The sequence below is a fragment of the Vicugna pacos genome, chromosome 13 (genome assembly GCF_048564905.1).
Source record: "Vicugna pacos chromosome 13, VicPac4, whole genome shotgun sequence".
NCBI lineage: Eukaryota > Metazoa > Chordata > Mammalia > Artiodactyla > Camelidae > Vicugna > Vicugna pacos.
Genome location: NC_132999.1, coordinates 45,811,848 through 45,830,542, shown reverse-complemented (window position 1 = coordinate 45,830,542; position 18,695 = coordinate 45,811,848). Strand labels below are relative to the sequence as shown.

The window sequence follows — 18,695 nt, the reverse complement described above, 5'->3', positions numbered from 1 at the left end:
CTGGAATTATTTCACCAGAGATCTAAAAACTTCCTCTCCACAATGAAACTCTATAAACAACTTCCCAAAAAATGGCACTACTCTAAAAATAGGTTATCAACATATCCTGACTAGCAGCCAATTTAAAACTCCCTTCCACTACAAAAGAACCTAAAAACTGAAAGATGAGGCTAAGGTAAGGATATTTGATACACATAAATTGATTTTGTAAAAATGTAATAATGCCTTGATTTACAACTGACTGGTTAAGATAAAAGTACTTAATTTGTGTTCATATTTCGGTTGCTTTGTTTTGTTTTTAAGACATTAGGCTAAGTTTAACATTCTTCTTATGAGATTGTTTTGCCAAAATTCTGCAATATCCCACTCCTATCATGAGGATGGCAACAAGGAAAAGCAAGCACATACTTCTGGAGACTAGATTCGGACACATTTGATGAAAGACAGCTCCACCTTCCCTTAAAAAGCAGGCCCATTTTCCTGACACACCAGTTCACTTACCTCTCCCATTGTTCTTCCCTCTAGAGCAAGTGCTTGAAAATCATGATTCAGTTCATCCATAGAACGTACCTATTGTTCAGAATAGAGGGAAAAGCTCCAAGTTAGCATCTGAATTTTACATATATATTAAGCACAACTGAAAAATTTTCCTATGTTTACTTTCAGATATCGACAAAGACAACAATAATAATCAAGTGACTGAGATTAAATATTCACTTACCTTTAACCATCAGGGTTCAGCAATGACCCCTGGTTTCTCCCCTCCCATTCCCCTTTTTTTCTAAACATGAAAGACACGTAATCCAGAAAAAGAAAATGCAATTCCATCACTTGAGAATTACAGTAGTGATTTTTCATATATTTTATCTTAGTAAGTAAAGATCAACATGCTGAAGGGCAATGACATCTAAAGATGATTATGTGACCCAAATCTTGCTATTGACTCAAAGACCATAGTGCTTGTCCCCAACTGTGAAAACTTAAGTACAAATGAGGGGACTCATTTGATCCAAGCCCGTATTTCTTTGATAAATCTCAGGGAAAAGCGCTACAAACTATGTATCAGAGTGCACCAACATTTCTCCATGTTGGAAGATCTCTGAAGACTCCTACAATCTCAAAACCAGAAGAGAAAAAAAAAAAAAAAACCAAAAGAATCAGTTCAAACTTGACCCATCATTAAATGTACTACCCACATCATAACAATCTTTCTAGGTTTCAATTAACTCATCTCCAAGGTTATTACTATAAGGTAATATTACTACAAAGATGAAATGTGGAAGAGATTACTCCAAACGGTCATAATTCAAAAACTCATTGTCCAAGTCTACTGGTCCTCTCAGTGATAAGCAACAAGCCACCTCTGCTGCCTGAGGCTACAGTCCCTCATTTATTAAAGAGGAAGGTTATTCTGCCTACCTGAGAAAGACTGCTGACTGCCTGAAGCAGGACTTTCTCAAACCCCCTCATCCAATCATCACTACCTCCAAATGTACGTGTACAATTTCTAGCAGAGTAAACGTAAAGAAAGTCATACAACGGCCAGGCAGGGAGAGTGTGGAGTATGGAGCATGAAACAGAGTACAGTTGGGGAAACCAATTTATGCTTGCCAAAAATAAAATTCAAAATGAAGCTAAAATTAAGCCATGTGAGAAAAAAAGAGATGTAGAGGCAAGGCTTGTTATTGTGGTAAAACAGTTTCAAAGGGCCTCTAGAATCCCAAAACAAAATGTTTGTTTAGCTAAGCACACTGAATAAGCTCCTAACTACAAGTTGTAAAAATAAGGCGGGGGGGGGGGTTGATGAGGACAGGATCTCAGCTGGAAACTCTACAAGTGTTAGATAAAATCATTTTGAACCTTCAAACCAGAGTTAACATTTACAAAGCATGTAAATTCAATGCATAAAGCTCTGTATAAATGCATAAAGCTCTCCCTGTGGAATCTAATCTTACATTTAACTAGATGGTAGGCATTTCTTGGAAATCTAAAATCCTACAAGTAATTTTAACCAAGAATGTTGGAAATTCTATTTAAATTTCCCATTAAAAAAGCAGGAGTGGTAAGGGAAGGGAGAGAACGTGCACTATGCGTATTTGTATAATTACCACAACAAGCTCACATTGTTCCCATTTTAGAGATCAGAAAACTGAGTCTCAGAGAAATGACTTCCACAATCACTGTTAAGTAGGAAGAGCACTTAAATGGCAGTTCCAGAATCTAAATCCAGGTCTTCCAATGTAAAATACAATGTCTTTTCTATGTAACCAAGCTGCCTCCATGAACCACAGGAAGTTTCCACCCCCAGATAAAAGTGCCTTCAGTTTCTGTCTGCAGTGGGCTTTGATGAATGTTCACTCTTGGTCTTCTTGCCTTTGCTTTCCACTGTCTCCTCCCTTTACCTTCAAAATTTGCCCATACTGCTTTCATACTAATTCCATCCCTTTCTATACTGTCTTCCCACTCATCATTCTCTCTCCTACCACGTCTTATTTCCTGGCTCGATCTCTCAGGTCTCCTCTCTCCCTCTCTTTAGCTCTCTGTTCCCCTCCTCCAGCTCTCCCTTTTCCCTCTTCAGGGTGTCTCCCTCTGCCTCACCTACAAGAGGAACCACTCCTCCTCCTACCTCTGTATACTATCCTCCTAACTGCTGAGAATGAAGCCTTGGTTTCTTAAGTCTTCGTTGCTAATCCAGAAACTCCATTTTAAACCACTGCCCACAGTTGAGTAGACAAGATAAACCAAGTCACTCTCACAAAAGTGTTTTTAACTAGTCAGGAACTTATTGTTTACAATTGGAAGCTGTAACTGTTATGGTCATTGACAACAAGCAGACTCTCCAAACAAAATTCTCCCTAGGAAACAAAAGTAATGATCAGAAGAAGATGTTCCAGAATCAAGAAAAATCAAAGAATGAAGACAGAGACGACTACAAGAAATATCTTGGGCAGGTAACAAAGAAGCCTTTTCTATCATAAAGGAGAAAAGCTGGCTGTAAATTATAACGAGAGAAAATGCTCTCATTAGGACAGAACATCTCTTCAAGTTCTTGTACGCTACCTTCCCTTTCTCTAAAATTCAATTTGAGTAGTGGGTTAATGTTAATTTCTAGTACAACTTACTAATTCTTACTTCTTCACTTTCGCTAAATGTTTATAAGACTTTCTTCCACTAACTAATCATATCAATCACCACTGGTTTCACAAAACTATTTCCTATTTGTCTCTCTGGGCTACTTGCCAGTTGCCCATCTCACAACCATCCAGGACTTTTCTCTACTGCTGCCCCTCCCCATAAAGGCATCTCCCCATTCCCTTTACTAAAGAGGCAAAATGAGATAACCACTTTATGCCTGACCTACCCGGCATTCCTCACTTCATCCCACCCAAGGATATCATCTGTATAAATGGCCTATGCTTCGTAGTTTCCATTCAATTTACCGGATCACAGAACTTTCTTTTGTAAGCCTCAACACTTTCCTTCTCCTAAGGCAGATCTTGTCCTAACTATAACCAGAGTTTTGCAAATTAAGTTGGTGTTTTACCATATAGGAAGTTATAAAATCAAAACAGATAAACTCAGCACTATACATTGCATTTGGAAAATAAAAAATTAAACAAAAGCATCATTGTACAAAATTTTAAGAATCATATTCCAAAGTGAACTTCTTGAGAAGCCCCACTTACCATCCCAAATTCCATACACTTATCAGAAACATCAATGAATGATATACACCTCACTGTTTCCTGATCTGTAAAGCTGAGATAACACTGGCTACTTTACACATTTGTTATAAAGATTAAAGGAGACAACATGTCCAACACTTAGTAGGTACTTATACAACTCTATCTACCTCATAAGTCATTCTTTTTAAGTTACTGAAATGTCTCCTTCACACATCTATCTCTTCTTTGTCTATCCTTAGTTAGCAGACGGCAGGTTTTGGTCATGGGGGGAGTCCCCCACTTTCTGCAGCTCAGTAATCAATATTAGAAGTACCTAAATTACACAAACATCTAACTTACTTTCTAAAACTTATTATTAAAAAATACATCCATTTTTCCCTCTCTTCTCAATTTCCAGCTAAATCATCAATTCAGAAAAACTTCCAGTCTCCATTCTCATCCATCAGAAACTTTCAAAATCTAAAAATAAAAATCATCACTGGTTTACACTCATGTTCTTTCTGTTCTCATTTTTTAAAAAAGAAAATCTCAGTAGAGTCACCTTCTAAAATTCCTTTATTCCTTGCCTTCCACACCACTATGATCTGGTTCCCCTTCTACCTCTCTATTGAGATGTTTGTCTCTTTTGGCCAGCCAACATGGCAATCAAAGGAAAAAAACCTGAAACTCAGACTTAGGTACAAAGGAATCAATGTTAAGAAGTTAATGATCCAAACATGTAATGAATTAAAATTTATCAGATTTTCAAGCAGATGTATATTATCGAACATTAAGCCTCAAAGAAAAAAAAACAGGTACCATGGTAGCCCAAGCATTCCAGTATAAAAGACTTAAAAAAGAAGCAAGTTTCGACAGCATTCTGGTTCAGTTCTTGGCCTTACTTTACTAGCATTCCTGTCCTTGGATTACTGTCCCTTAACAGCTCAAGGTGTCTTTACAAAGAATGTCCCTCTACTTGAGCCAGTTTGGCCAGTTCTCTGTTGCTTGTATACAAGAACCAAACTCAAACGCAACAGGTATCACTGAGTTGGTATTTAAGAAATCACACTGGATGTCTATACTTTAAAACTGTAACTCAGAGCTATAAGCTGCACTTGGAAAAACAAAATTCAACAGATCAACACTTTTTTGAACATTTTCTGTAATAGACATGTTTCAAGACACCTGCCTAGAAATGGCAACTTAGTAATTCCCACCACCTCTAGCCACAAACAACTATACCAAAGTTATGCTCCTAAATGGCCAAACCCCTAGTATCTGAAAAGAAATGATAAACTGACCTAATCAGATTCCCCTCTTAGCATTCAGGCCAGATAGCTATGGAGAGATAAAGTGAAATTTTAGTCTTGGCAGTTGATGGCTGTCATTTTGGGTCAAGCAAAACCTGGTGAATAAGCAGAAGATGAAGGTCAACATAGAAAAGAGAAAAAGAATGTGCTGAAAAAAGCAGAGACAAGAGATTATGCAATCCATATGGGCACAGAAAGCCGATCAGTGCTCAGGAGGCCCATGTACATATTTCCTGCTCTGGGGTTCAAACAGAATTCCTGGTGTTCTTTCATTTAACGCCCTGAATTTTTGCTAATTAGAACAGATTTCCATACCTTGAGACTAACACTGCTTTTAACTAGAATATTTATTTCGTCAACCACTGAATCTTAGTTACCAGGTGTTTTTCTCCTCCCCACCTACCTTTGTTCCTCTGGAGGATTTTCTGCAAAAGTAAGCCTAGATCACAATAGCTCCATTTCACTAATGTAGATCCAGAACAATATTAAGAAGAGCTGGCACCAAGAACCATTGTGGGAAGGAGACACCAGTAAGAAAAAACAGCAGGCAAATAAATGCAGGAGAAACTTGAGCAATGAGAAGAGGAAATGGAATATGAGAATTAATCTAATTTGAAGTTAATCATTAAAAGAAAAACATTAAGTAAGACTGTTCTACAGCATCTTCTGCTCTATTATACCTGTATTATAAACAATAACAACAATGAATATTTATTGAGACTTACTTTGTGCCAGGCCTGCCCTATAAATCCTTTATATGCTGAATAATCTCTTTAATAGTCATAACAATCTGAAAGTGCAGGTACTTTTATCTTCATTTTGTAAGAAATGCAAAAAGTTATTTCATTCTTTGAATAAAATATAAATAAATCAGCACTAGTCTTGATTACTGGGAAAAAACAAAAAACTCTTTTGGCTTAGGAGGACATAAACCATACTACATGATCTCGCTTATTCACTGTCAATAACAACATTAAATACGAGCTTTTACTGAGTTTCAAAGCACTGTACTGTAAAATTGAAATTATTCCATTTTATAGATGAGGAGACCAAGGTTCAGAGAAGCACTCTGTCCAAAGTCATATAGTAGATAAAGATAAGAAGTGAAATTCAAATTCAGATGTCTACCTCCTTTACTAGCACTTCTCTCTGTTCTCATCAAAGGCAAGCACAAAAGCTCCAGCACGCCTGGGTTAAACTGTTGTTGTTCTGGCAACTGACTACTATGCTATTTTTACAGTCTATTCCATGATACATTGGGGCAGGGTGGGGGTGATGTCACCACAGCAGCCAGGATTAGGCTGACCTTCCATGTTTTATATTATTTATCATTAAAAATTCCTACTACCTTTAGCAATTAAAGTAAATACAATTAAACTTACAGATTATCTGTGTTGATAGCCTTCAGCTAGGATGGTTAACAGACCCAAGTGATAAACTATAATTATCAAAACTGTTTTTGATATACACACCCCATATAAATGTCAGCACTTCCTAAACACAAAAAACAATTTAGAAAGTAAAAGGAATAAATATTTTCAAAATCAGTTAATCAGACTATAATACCAATGACCTTTAAACACAAAAAGCTCACAACTGATGGTTCTGACAGTCTTTTTCTTCTTAATTTCACCAAACATGATCAAGCTGAAATCAGTAATGAGATAAAGCCATTTTAATTGGAGAGAGAACTGTTTAATTAATATGGAAGAACCTAATAAAAATATAAAACTTAAGATAACGATAAACCTTATCTCTGCTTGTCTGGAAACTACTACCTATAGCCATCTATATGAATGGCATATTCCTGGCTTCCAAAACAACACATTTCAAAAACACGAGACTTCTATACAACTATGATTATGGAAAATTATATTTACATCAAAAAATGATCATTTGCAAATTGAGAACACATCAAAGGGTCTTCATTAGCAGTAAAAAGTTTCATTCTGAAACACCAATCTCAAAAAAGGACATGGAAAAAGCAAAAAAGAGCTAAATCAAGAACATTCATCAAAAGTTTTTAAATCAAGTTGTGGCAAATCTGTTCAGTATCAGGCTCTTTTCAAAAAATGAAGTTAAATTTAACATATTTACCATCATTAAAATCCTACTAGCAGAGTATAAGAATCTATGTAAATAACGTGAAAGTAACAAATATTGGTCCACCAAAAAAAAAAAAAAAAGAGGGGCACAGAATTGGCTTTCCTAAGTTTTCCTAATATTAAATCTTTGAGATTCACTTTGTCATCCCTTGTGCTCACTACTGGACATGTAATACTAAGCATAAAAGGTTTATAAGAACTTCTACCATAAGAATAGTTTGTGAAAGAAGACAAATTATGGGCCCCCACAGCCATTAATATAAATTTTCTATAAATTGTAAGACAGCATGTATTTTTAAATAGATGTACAACTTAGGCCACCAGTGAAAACAACTGTAAAAAAATTAGTTTAGAGGAGAAACTATCAACTACAAGGCATGTCTACAGTGACAGTCTCTGCAGACTGGGAGGAGGGGAATTTAGTTATATAAAGACTGCATCTCTTGCCGATTTTTTTTCTCCCTTTCTGACAGACTAGGAGTTGGAGAAATGTAGACTACGGTTCAAAGCATTGTGCAGACAGGTCTTACTACTGGTTTCTCCTCAACTCCTGAAATAACATCTACTAAGTAGCAGAAATGCACTTTATCAATAGTGCCATGGTAGTCTGTCTTATCTCCCTAAAAGTAAACCCCACAGTATTAAAAACATGACAAGCATTACATACAAATATTCATAATGTGAGAAATTACCCTTAGTCTTAGGAGTAATAAAATAGCAGAAATGGGACTTCTTGAAAATGGTTCTTATCTTCCTTAAAAGAACACGTTGTCATGCTTTTCTGAGCTTTTCAAGAAAGCAATGTGACAATATGCATCAAACTTTATAAAACATTTATGCCCTCTCATCCAGTAGTTCCACTTTTGGGAATTTAGCCTAAGCAAATAACCAGAAATATAAGCAAAGATTTGTTAACAAAGATCTTCAACCTGACACTGTGATATGAAAAGTAGTTTATAAAAATTCAATATAGCAGGAATTATTAAATACAGCATCTATTTGTTTATGAAACTTTATGCAGCTACTCAAAATATTTTTAAGTTCTTAAAGGAAAGTAACATTTGTAAGGATTCTAAAGTAGGCTACAAGTCTGTGTATATAAAAAGATAGGTATATACTTCCATACCGAGATATACACAAGACTAAAAGGTAATACACTCAAATCTTAACTTAAAATTTCAGCAGTTTCTACATTTTCTATAATACCAATGAAAAAATCAAAAAGAAACTTCTGAAAATAAATTTGAAAAGTTATGAAGTCTTCAACCTATTAATACCTTTCAAATCAATAATCCTCTTCTAGAGACATTCTAATAACTAAAATAAAGAATAAGCTTTATAAGCAAAGGTGTTCATTGTGCACTTATTTTTAACAATAAGAAATGAGAGGGGTAGGATATCCACAGTAAATAAAAAGGTTAGTAACCATATATCCAGAAGCCATTTCCACGGGGATAGTACTGCGAAAAAGAACAGAAAGAGGATGTGTCCCCTAGGCCATACATAATAACTATCATCACAGCCCAGTACTTACTGACCGTGTCCTAGGTAGCCATGTGCACTAATTAATTCTCAAACTGAAGTAATTCCTAATTATCCTCCATTCCCCACTTTTTTAACAGAGGAAGAAACTGAGGCAGAGGAAGGTTAATTGTCAAAGTTACACAGATAGGCTGACTCTAGAGTCTGACTCTGAACCAGTGTCCTCTATTAGGGATCAAAATGTGTCTGGGGTACTTCAACTGTTTAGGCAACAAAGCTGCACTAGATAAAAGCCTGCTAGAAACCCAAAAGTGGAGATGTGCAGGTTACCCCACCACTCAGCTCTGTATCTGAAAATATAACAACCCACACAGCCATCTGTGGCCAAAACTCTAGGATTCTTCTCTGTTAATCCAAGGATGATCCAAATGAGGTAAGTCATCATTAAGACTACAGGGAGAAAACTACTTAACCAAGGAAAGGAAATCTCATCTTGAAGATGTAAAAGAAAAGACTTCTGAAAATGATTTACCTATTGAAGGAGAGAATAAATAAAGGTGTAGAAACAAAAATTTAAATCAAAATTAAAATCCACAAGGCTGTATAAACCAAACAGTGCAAACAAAACTGAGAACTCAATCTGGAGGAAAAGGACACATTAAAATAGAATATAATTGAAAAAAACAGAAACTCAAACATCCATCAACTGGTGTATATATAAACAAATTACAGTATAATATACAAAAGAATATTTGGCCATAAAAAGGAATGAAGCCCTGACACATGTTACAACATGCATGAGTCTTAAAAGCATTATGCTAAGTGAAAGACGTCAGACACAAAAGGCCACATATTATATGATTTCACTTACATGAAACACCCATAATAAACATATCTAGAGAGACAGGAATAGATTTGTTTGCCAGGGACTTAGGAAAGGGGGAAATAGGCAATGACTACTAATGAGTACAGGGCTTCTTTGGGGATTACTAAAATGTTCTAGTGTTACAAAGCACGATGGCTGCATAGCACTGTAAATGTACTAAAAACCACCAAACTGTAAACTTAAGGGTGAATTTTATGGTATATGAATTACTATCTTAATAGAGCTGTTATTTAAAAACAGATGGTAAAGTTTCTTTAACAAGCCAAATAATAAATAATACAGACTTCGTGGGCTACAGAAGGTCTTTGTCACATATTCTTTGGTTTTATTTTCAACTACATATTTAAAAATATAAAAACCATTTGTAGCTCAAGAGCCATACATACACAGGCAGCAAGTCAGATTTGGCACAGAGGCCATAGTTTCCCAAATCTGGTTTAAAAATAAGCCATTCCTAAAATGGTTACAAAGTGAATATGTGCTAAATTAATACTGACCCATAAACTAAGCAAAAGCTCTCAATCAAATTTATAAATGGAGCTTCCAAAACTGTTACTGGATAAAAGGAACACAGGGAAACCTATCAAACAGAATTTAGTGCTATTATTAATAATTAAGAACATACAAAACTAAGACAAGGATAAAACCACATTAAAAAACAAAGATATCTGTTCACATGCAGAGACAGTGAACACCATCAGCCATCATGGAAATACAGATTAAAACTACAATGAAATGTCATTATGTATCTATCAGAACAGCTAAAATAAAAAACATTATCACCATCAAATAATAGTAAGGGTACAGAAAAACTGGATCACTTAAATATTACTGGTCTAGAAAACAACTTAGCAGTTTTTTAAAAAACTAATCATGCAACTACCAGCAACTACCCAGCAACTGGGTATCCCATGAAGTTCACACAAAAACTTGTACATGAATGTTCACAGCAGCTTCAATTATTGTAAGTAAAAATCAGAATCAGTCCCAATGTTCTTCAATAGGTTAAACAAACTGGTGCATCCACACCATGCCCACTACACAGCAATAAAAAGGAATGGCCTACCACAGGCAACAACTTGGATAAGAGTCCAGGAAAGTATGAAGAGCAAAAAAAGGCCAGTCTCCAAAGGCTACATATATAGTATGACTACATTTATACGACATTTTTGAAATGATGTAATTATAAAAATGGAGGATAAGATAGACTAGTGGTTGGGGGGAGGCCTTCTCACCTCTGCAAAGGGAAGGTAGGTATGTAAAAAGGGCTATTCAAGGGTCTCTTGTCATTTTGGAACTACTTGGTATTTTGACTGTAGTGGTAAATATATGAACCTACACAGGTGGTAAAATTATACTGAACTTCATATATACACACACACAGAGCCACACAAATTAGTACAAATGAAACTGGAGAAATATGAATAGGACTGGGTGAATTTTATCAACATTAATATCCTAGCTGAGATGTTACACTACACAATGCTACCTGCAAATGTTATACTGTAAAATATTACCAGTGGGGGCAATAGAGCAAAGTATTCAAAGGATCTTTCTGTATCATTTCTTACAACTGCCCATGAAGCAATAAATCACTAAATCAAAATTTTAATTTTAAAAAAGACAACTGCTATAAAGAAATAATGAAGATACAACTTTAAATGATGGTTTCCAAGCAAGAAAAACTAAAATAATCCAATAATATAACCAAAGGAAATTTTCTCAAGCTACAAAACTATACAGATCAAAAGGTCTCACCCACATAGTACACAGAAGTCCTACCCTGACCAAACTGTCCATAAATTGGAGAATTTTGTAAGTATCTGAACGAGGGTGGGGTGAGGGATAATACCCTCAGTTCTCTAAAACGCTCCCTGCCAAAGACAATAAAATAAGATCCACTGCCTATAATCCAAAAATTTTATGTCCTGATACAGCTGTCTTTTGTGTATAAAGGCTGTAGGAACATAATGTATAAAATAATCAAATATGCCACCCACATGCCATCTTTCAAGCAATGACTGTACCAAGCACTCCTGCCAACCAAGAGAATTAAAATTATAGCACACAAAAATGGATAAACTGTCATAAGACTATTTAATGGAATACTATTTGAAAATTAAAAGGACCAATCTATCGTTATATACAACACAGATTCTCAAAAGCATTTTTACGCTAAGTGAAAGAAACAAGATTCAAAAGCTACATACATTTACAGTATACACAAACACAAACACACACACAAACATACACACACAACATTTTCGAAAAGGCAAAACTAGAGGGACAGAAAATAGAGTGGTTACCAGTGACTTGAAATGGAAGAGCATGGAAGTAAGAGCTGACTATGAAGGGGCCCCAGGGAATTTGGGGAAATGCCAAAACTTTCGTATCTCGACTGCAGTAGTTACAAGAATATATGAATTTATCAAAATCTACAGAAGTGTATACTAAAATAATGGTGATTTTTACAGTATGCAAAATTATATTTTAAAAAGGGGGAAGAATCACTACCCAAGAGGTAGAATAGCATTGTAAAGAACTAAGTATTATTCCCATTCTAAGAACGTAGGCCAAGAAAATAATTCAAACTGCAAGTGTACTGATAAACAGAAATATTCACTGCAATACTACTTACATTAGTAAAAAATTTAGAAATCTAAAGGATCAATATTAGGAAATGCAGAAAAGAATGAGGCCACTAAAAAGAATGGAGTATTATATAAGCTTAAAATTATCTATGGAAATATTCTATCATAAGAAAATATTTTGATAATGCTAGACCAAATAAAAGACAGAAAACTATAATCAGAAATGTTTTTATCTCAATTGTTTCACAAAAGATCTAGAGTGACTTGTAAAATCAAGCAACTTCACCTAGTGAGAAGATTAAGGCAAGGGGAAAATGAGAAGAGCCTATTTTATAAAACATATGCAGTTAAGTCCTATATACTTATTAGAAATGAGCCATATACTTAGTTCTAACCTGTCAAATGGTTAACCGTAACAGAGATTAGTAAAAATTCATACGGCCAATCAAATTAAATTCAAAACAAACAAACTAACAAAGCTCAAGATACAATTATCCTTGTTATTAGGACCAGAGAAGATTACATCTTTTAATTTTTCTTTTACATTTTTTAAGGTCTGAATAAAAACTCTAGATAGATATATTAGATACATAGATATATCACAAAAGGTAAACTAACAGATTCTGAAGACTGAATTACAGTTGGTGGTTGGTTGGTTTTGGTTTGTTTCTTGGGTGTTTTTATTTTAATAATTAATGTAATTGTCTATACTTTCCAAGATGTTTACAATGAGCATTTACTGATTTTAGAATTCAAAAATACCTACAACTCATTATTTTTAATGGGAAGGAAAAAATATTTTAATTCATTTTTAAATCACTGCTTATGAAGATACACAGAATGGAATCAGGCCAAAGAAAGAGTCCTTAGTTCCCTTATAATATTGAGAAACAAAATTACATTCATCACCAATAAAAATGACCCTTGTTTTGTTTTAATATATCTGCAAAGCTGGCTGATGTATTTATAGATGTAAGGGGAATAAACTCTGGTGCAATAATAAAGGCAATCTATGTCACTAATCTGACATTTCTCAGAGACAATTTCTCAAATCGGAACAGTTCATTACTACTGTTACAATACAATCAATTGGCACAGGAAATAGGAGCTCCCTTATCTAACAGGGCTTCAGCCAGGGGGCCTAGAAAATGTCTTCCTTCATTCAGCAGCCTTGACACTCACTCCTCCTTAGCTCGACATTCTATTGTTTGTAGTATGTACAGGAATAGGAATTCTTAATGAGTTAAGTCTACCCAGATAAATCACAGCAACATAATTAAAGAGGGCAGCTACCAAGCACATCAAATAGCCCATTCTGGACTTTATGATCCTAAAAGAGAACACAGTACATAAATCCAAAACTAGATCTGTGGGATAAAATATTTAAATATAATTCTATCTCCTCTGAATTAAAACAAACAAACAAAAAAAGAGGTACTAATCAAAATATCAGTGATTCTTAGCCAAGAGACAGAATATAAGGGAAGAGGCAGAGCTTAATAATCTTTAAATATATACACTGGTATGTATTTTGTGTGGTTTAATTCTTTACAGAATTTCACCTAGTGTTATGCAAACAGTAAACCTTCATTTGCTCCTTGTTGATAACAGCTACTATATTTAGTTTCTTACCCCACAGTCTGTATTACTGTGAGGTCATTAAGCATGGAAATTTTCCCTCTTAGGGTGGAGGGACTTTAGGTATAACCAATTTATAGCTTTGAAACTTGGAGATTATGGGTATCATACAATAATGTTTGAAACTGGAATTTTTTTTTCAAATCAAACGACAAGGTTTTTTTCCTCCATTAAAAATAATGGCTTTTAGGAAATTCTGAACTATAAAAATAATAAATCCTCACTGTAAACATCTTAGAAAGCACGGACAGCAAATTACAAAATGGTGATAAAAGCTATTGAGAAAATAAAGCAGGGAAGGAAGACAGAGTTGTAAATTAAATAATATTCATGCAAGGCCTCACTGAGAAGTTAATATTGAAGCAAAGGACTAGAAGGAGTTCGGAGGAAGCAACTTTTTACAGAATCTGAGAGAGGCTCACTCAAGCATTCGGAACTGCAAGTCAAAACCTTAAGGATGGGGTATGCCTGTGATTCTGGAAGTAACAAAAAATTGTTTTAATGTCATTCCATATGCCACTAAAACATAACAAAAGTCTAGACCCAGGCAGAAAGCAGATCAGTGGATGCTGCTGGGAGGAATTAAAAACAGCTAACGAAACTTTTGCAGAAGATGGGAACTGTCATTATCTTGATTGTGGTGATGATTTCATGGGTGAATACTTTGGTATTTCAAAACCTAACAAATTATACATTTAAAATGTGTGCATTTTATTATGTTGATCATACATCAATAAAGATTATTTTTGTAAAAAATGAAAAATTCTAGCCCTAGTATTTTGATAATGATAAGGATAAACATATTAATAAAACGAGTCAAAACGGATCATGTATAAGGGGGCAATTTCTTATAAAGGAGTTTTTTTAAATCAATAAATGGTGCTAGGATTACTAGTTATCAATTTGAGAAAAGTAAAATTACAGCACAACTTCCTGTCTATACAATATACAGAAACAAACTCCAGATGAATTAAGGATGAAAATATAAAAACAGAATTGTAAAAATATACAAGAAACACAGGAGACTCAGTGAGTGATGACCTAGAGCCTAAAGTTAAAGAAATCAAAAGCTAAAGACTAACACTTTTGATTACATACGTTTTAAAACTCTGAATTGCAAAAGGCATAAAACAAAGTTAAAAGACATATAAAAGCAGTTTTATAAATCTAGGAAAATAATACAGAAAAAAGTGGACAAAGAACATTCAGAGGGTTGATGGAAGTTTAAATTGGTACTATCCATCTGGAGAACAATGTGGAAATATGTATCAAAATTTTAAATGAGTTCCTTTGATTTATCAATTTCATTTCTTTGACTACATTTTAAGGTGACTTCAGAATAGGAAAATGTAACTGTAATAGTTTACTACAGCATTGTTTAGAATGTCAAAAGCTGAAAACATCCTCAAAGTCAATCAATCTGGGATAAATCAGTCAAATTATTGTACTTCCATGCACGAGGCCCTTAAAAAGGATACAGAGGTATTTACTGACCTGAAAGGATGACTGCAGTGTATTAAGGGAGAAAAGACTACCATGCAGAGTGTGTGTGCCCGAATGCACGTACGCAATACCTTTTTTATTTTACTTTTTTTAATGGAGCTACTGGGGATTGAACTTCCCCTGCAATACACTGAGAGAGAGAGAGAATGAGAGAGAATGATCCTATTTGGTTTAAAATTACAGTGCATTCATATATGTGTTTGTTTACATATGCTCAGAAAAAGTCTGGAAGGAAATGAACCAAACTACTATAAGTAGTTAACTCTGAAAAAGATTATTGAAAATTTTTAGATCATGCACTACCAAGAAATGTTTCCATTTTAGATAGAAAGCAAATTAGCGGTTGCCTAGGGCTAGGGTGAGGGGGATGAAGAAAACGGATAGTGACTGGTAATAGATACAGGGTTTCTTTTTGAGGTGATGAAAACGTTCACGTTGATTATGGTGATGGTTGCACAACTCTATGAATATATTAAAAACCACTGATTAGTACATTTTAAATAGATGAATTGTATGGTATGTGAGTTATATCTCAATCAAGCTGTTTTTAAAATGCCCCTTTAGAACAAAATCCATACCCATAACATGGAACAAAAAAATTGCAATTTAAGATTCACACTGTACTTTACATTATGTCCCAACAGAAACCTTAAACCCAAACAGCATCTCTTTAAAAGCTTCAAACAGGAAAAATGAGTCACTAGTCTTAAGAGCAGTTAACCATTGACAATACAGGGGTAAATTACAACCTTCATTCTATCTTCTTAAGGATACTATCCTGCTTGAACTATCCTAGTAGATAATATTCTCTACTGAAAACAAGAACGAACTTTGAAAATGTATTAGGTTGAAACAATACGGCACTATTTCCCAATATGTGATGTGACTAGGAACAAAAACATAGTTTCAGTGTTTTACAAATTAAGGAAAGTAAGCCTTGTTCTTACAGACCCTTTTGTTTGCCTATACGAAATGGTTTCAAGAAACACTCCTCCAACCCCTAAAAAAACCACAGAGCCAGAGCTGAGAAGAATTACTTTAAAAGTCCTTCAATGAAACCCTCCAACAAATGCTTCCTGGCTCCTTATCTTCAGGTCCCGAAGTTTCTCATGTATTCAAGACCCCATATTCTGTTACACCGTATACCTTATCAATTCAAAATGACATCTCAATTTTCTCCAAAATAAAACACTCTATTCAATAAATCTCATCAATATGTCATGATGATATAATGTGTTTATTCACTATTTATAAGATACATATATTTGCCAGGGGCTGGAGATGTAAGGCTGTAAGACTCTTCAAGAACCATCCAGTGGTTCTTAACCAAAGTGCACAGGAGGATTACAAAGGAGTGCTTTTTAAAAAATACATGGAAAGAAGGTAGAGCTCAGTGGTAGAGCGTGTGCTTAGCAAGCATGAAGTCCTAGGTTCAATCCCCAGTACCTCCATTAAAAAAATTAATAAAACCTAATCACATCCCCCCACAATAAAGTATACAGTGCTGTATGTCAATTGTATCTCAATAAAACCAGAAGTAGAAAAAATGATTTTAAAAAAAAATACATGAACTCCGTCTCATCACTGGAAATTCTGATTTAGTAGGTCTGGACTTAAGCCCAAGATCTGTTTTGAAACAGTTCACCAGCAAATATTCAACTGCAATATAGGGAGCTGAATGCTTCAATAAGATGGGTACCAAATGATGGTGGCACCAAAAGAGGACACCCAACCTACAAGAGGTAAGTAAAGGGGAAGGTTTACCAGAGATAAGGATAATTTGGTTGAAAGTGAGGAAAATGGCTAGGTGGATGAGGAAGGAAGTGGATTCCAAGCAGAGAGAACTATATAAACAAAAAGAGCACAACTATGTTGAGGAACTGCACAAACTATAAAATTAACATGTGTTTAGAAAGTTACAAATATTTCAATATAGCTGAAGTGGAGAGGCAGTTAAAGACAGGAGAGGTAAAAACTAGACCAAAACACAAACAGTGTACACTATGCTATGCTGATGATTTTGGAAGTTATCCTAAAAGCAGCTGAACAGCAAAAAACGAAATTTAGGCAAGGATGAGACAGAGGCAGATTTGTCTTCAGAAGTAACAATCTGGCAGTATAGAAAATAGCTGGAAGGAAGAAATGAGGGAGAGGGGTACTGAAAACCAGTTCTAAGACTACTGTAGTGTCCAGATAAGAAACACGAGCCTATCAAATAAAGGCAATATGGATAGAACCTTCGAATTGTTTGAGGTAAGAGGCAGGAATCTAAGATTCCCGTATTGCCTGTAATGTCATACAAAGAAATAGAGGACATATGGAATGAAACCAATGAGCTCAGTTCTGAAGGGCATCTGTTTGAGGACCTATTATGCATCAAATACTGAGTTCCTGTAATTATACATGCAAACTCAACTTTAACTAGTGTTCCTAAATTATAAATATACAAGCAACAAGTAGGGCTTAAAACATGTGAAAATGTGTAAAAGAGGCCTGTGTGTCTATTTTGGGGAAAGCTGACTACACCATGAGGAAGAATAGTAGGGTCTCCAAACAGGTTGGTCTGGTGGAAACAGCATGAGCTGGCCACCTTAATTCATGCATCCTTAAAACACAGTATCTCAATGTTCTGACCCTGCATTTCCTCCTCCGTAAAATGGAAGGGATAAAAACCAACAGAGATACTGGGGGTTCAAATCATACGTAAAAAGACTACAACGGTTCTGGTACACAGCTTATGAAGTACATGTCGATAAAACGTCTAGATACAGAAAAACACTCATAAAAGTACCTCTAGATCTTTCTGGATACACCCTCAACCTAACCTAACAACCTTGGTTCAACACACTAACATTTTTTTAAACTTAAAAAGAGACAATGTAAAGGAAACCACTGCATTGGGGGAAAAAAAGTTAAATGATTTCTAAGATCTTTTCCAACACCAAAATTCCACTGGAAATTTATCAGCCAATTCACTTTCATTGAATATGGTAATCCAAATTCTTAAAAGAAGGTATAAAGTTTGTCACTTTTTTCTTTAACATATAAAAATTTCAAGATTTGAAATCTGTAAACACAAAAAGTATACAAGAAACCAAATTTTTACCTATAAGCTCCCCACTCACACAAATAAAATTCCGTATTTCCTCCCAGTCTTTTTCCCATGTACATCACTCTTAATGGCTACACAGAGTTTAAACCCCATTTTCTAGATAATAAATTGATAAGCGAAGGAACTACATTATAAAATTATTCTTACCTGATTTGTTTTTGTCACTCAAACACAACATAGCACCAACTCAGCACTCAGTTCAATATAAACTACTCATTGAAATTCTCATTTTGAAACAACTTTCTTTATAATTCCTTCCTCCCTTCATGAAACTGTAAAAGTTTCTCTGGAGAAAGAACAATATCTTAATTTTATTGTTTTGTATTGTACTATACTATGTAAGAAGTATCTCCCTAATTTGGCCAACAGGGGAAAAAAAACTTGAATCAATAAACCCTTAGCA

The 18,695-nt window shown here is 34.8% G+C and overlaps 1 protein-coding gene across 17 annotated transcripts in view; it reads right to left on the bottom strand.

Annotated features, from left to right (window-relative positions):
* Window positions 1–18,695, bottom strand: part of PUM1 (pumilio RNA binding family member 1) — a 117,144-nt gene that overhangs the window by 86,022 nt on the left and 12,427 nt on the right. For all 17 annotated transcript variants that reach the window (XM_072974908.1, XM_072974911.1, XM_072974913.1 and 14 more), the window contains one exon: window positions 502–570. In XM_072974908.1, coding sequence (XP_072831009.1) covers window positions 502–570 — 69 coding nt within the window. The remainder of the gene's footprint in view (window positions 1–501; window positions 571–18,695) is intronic.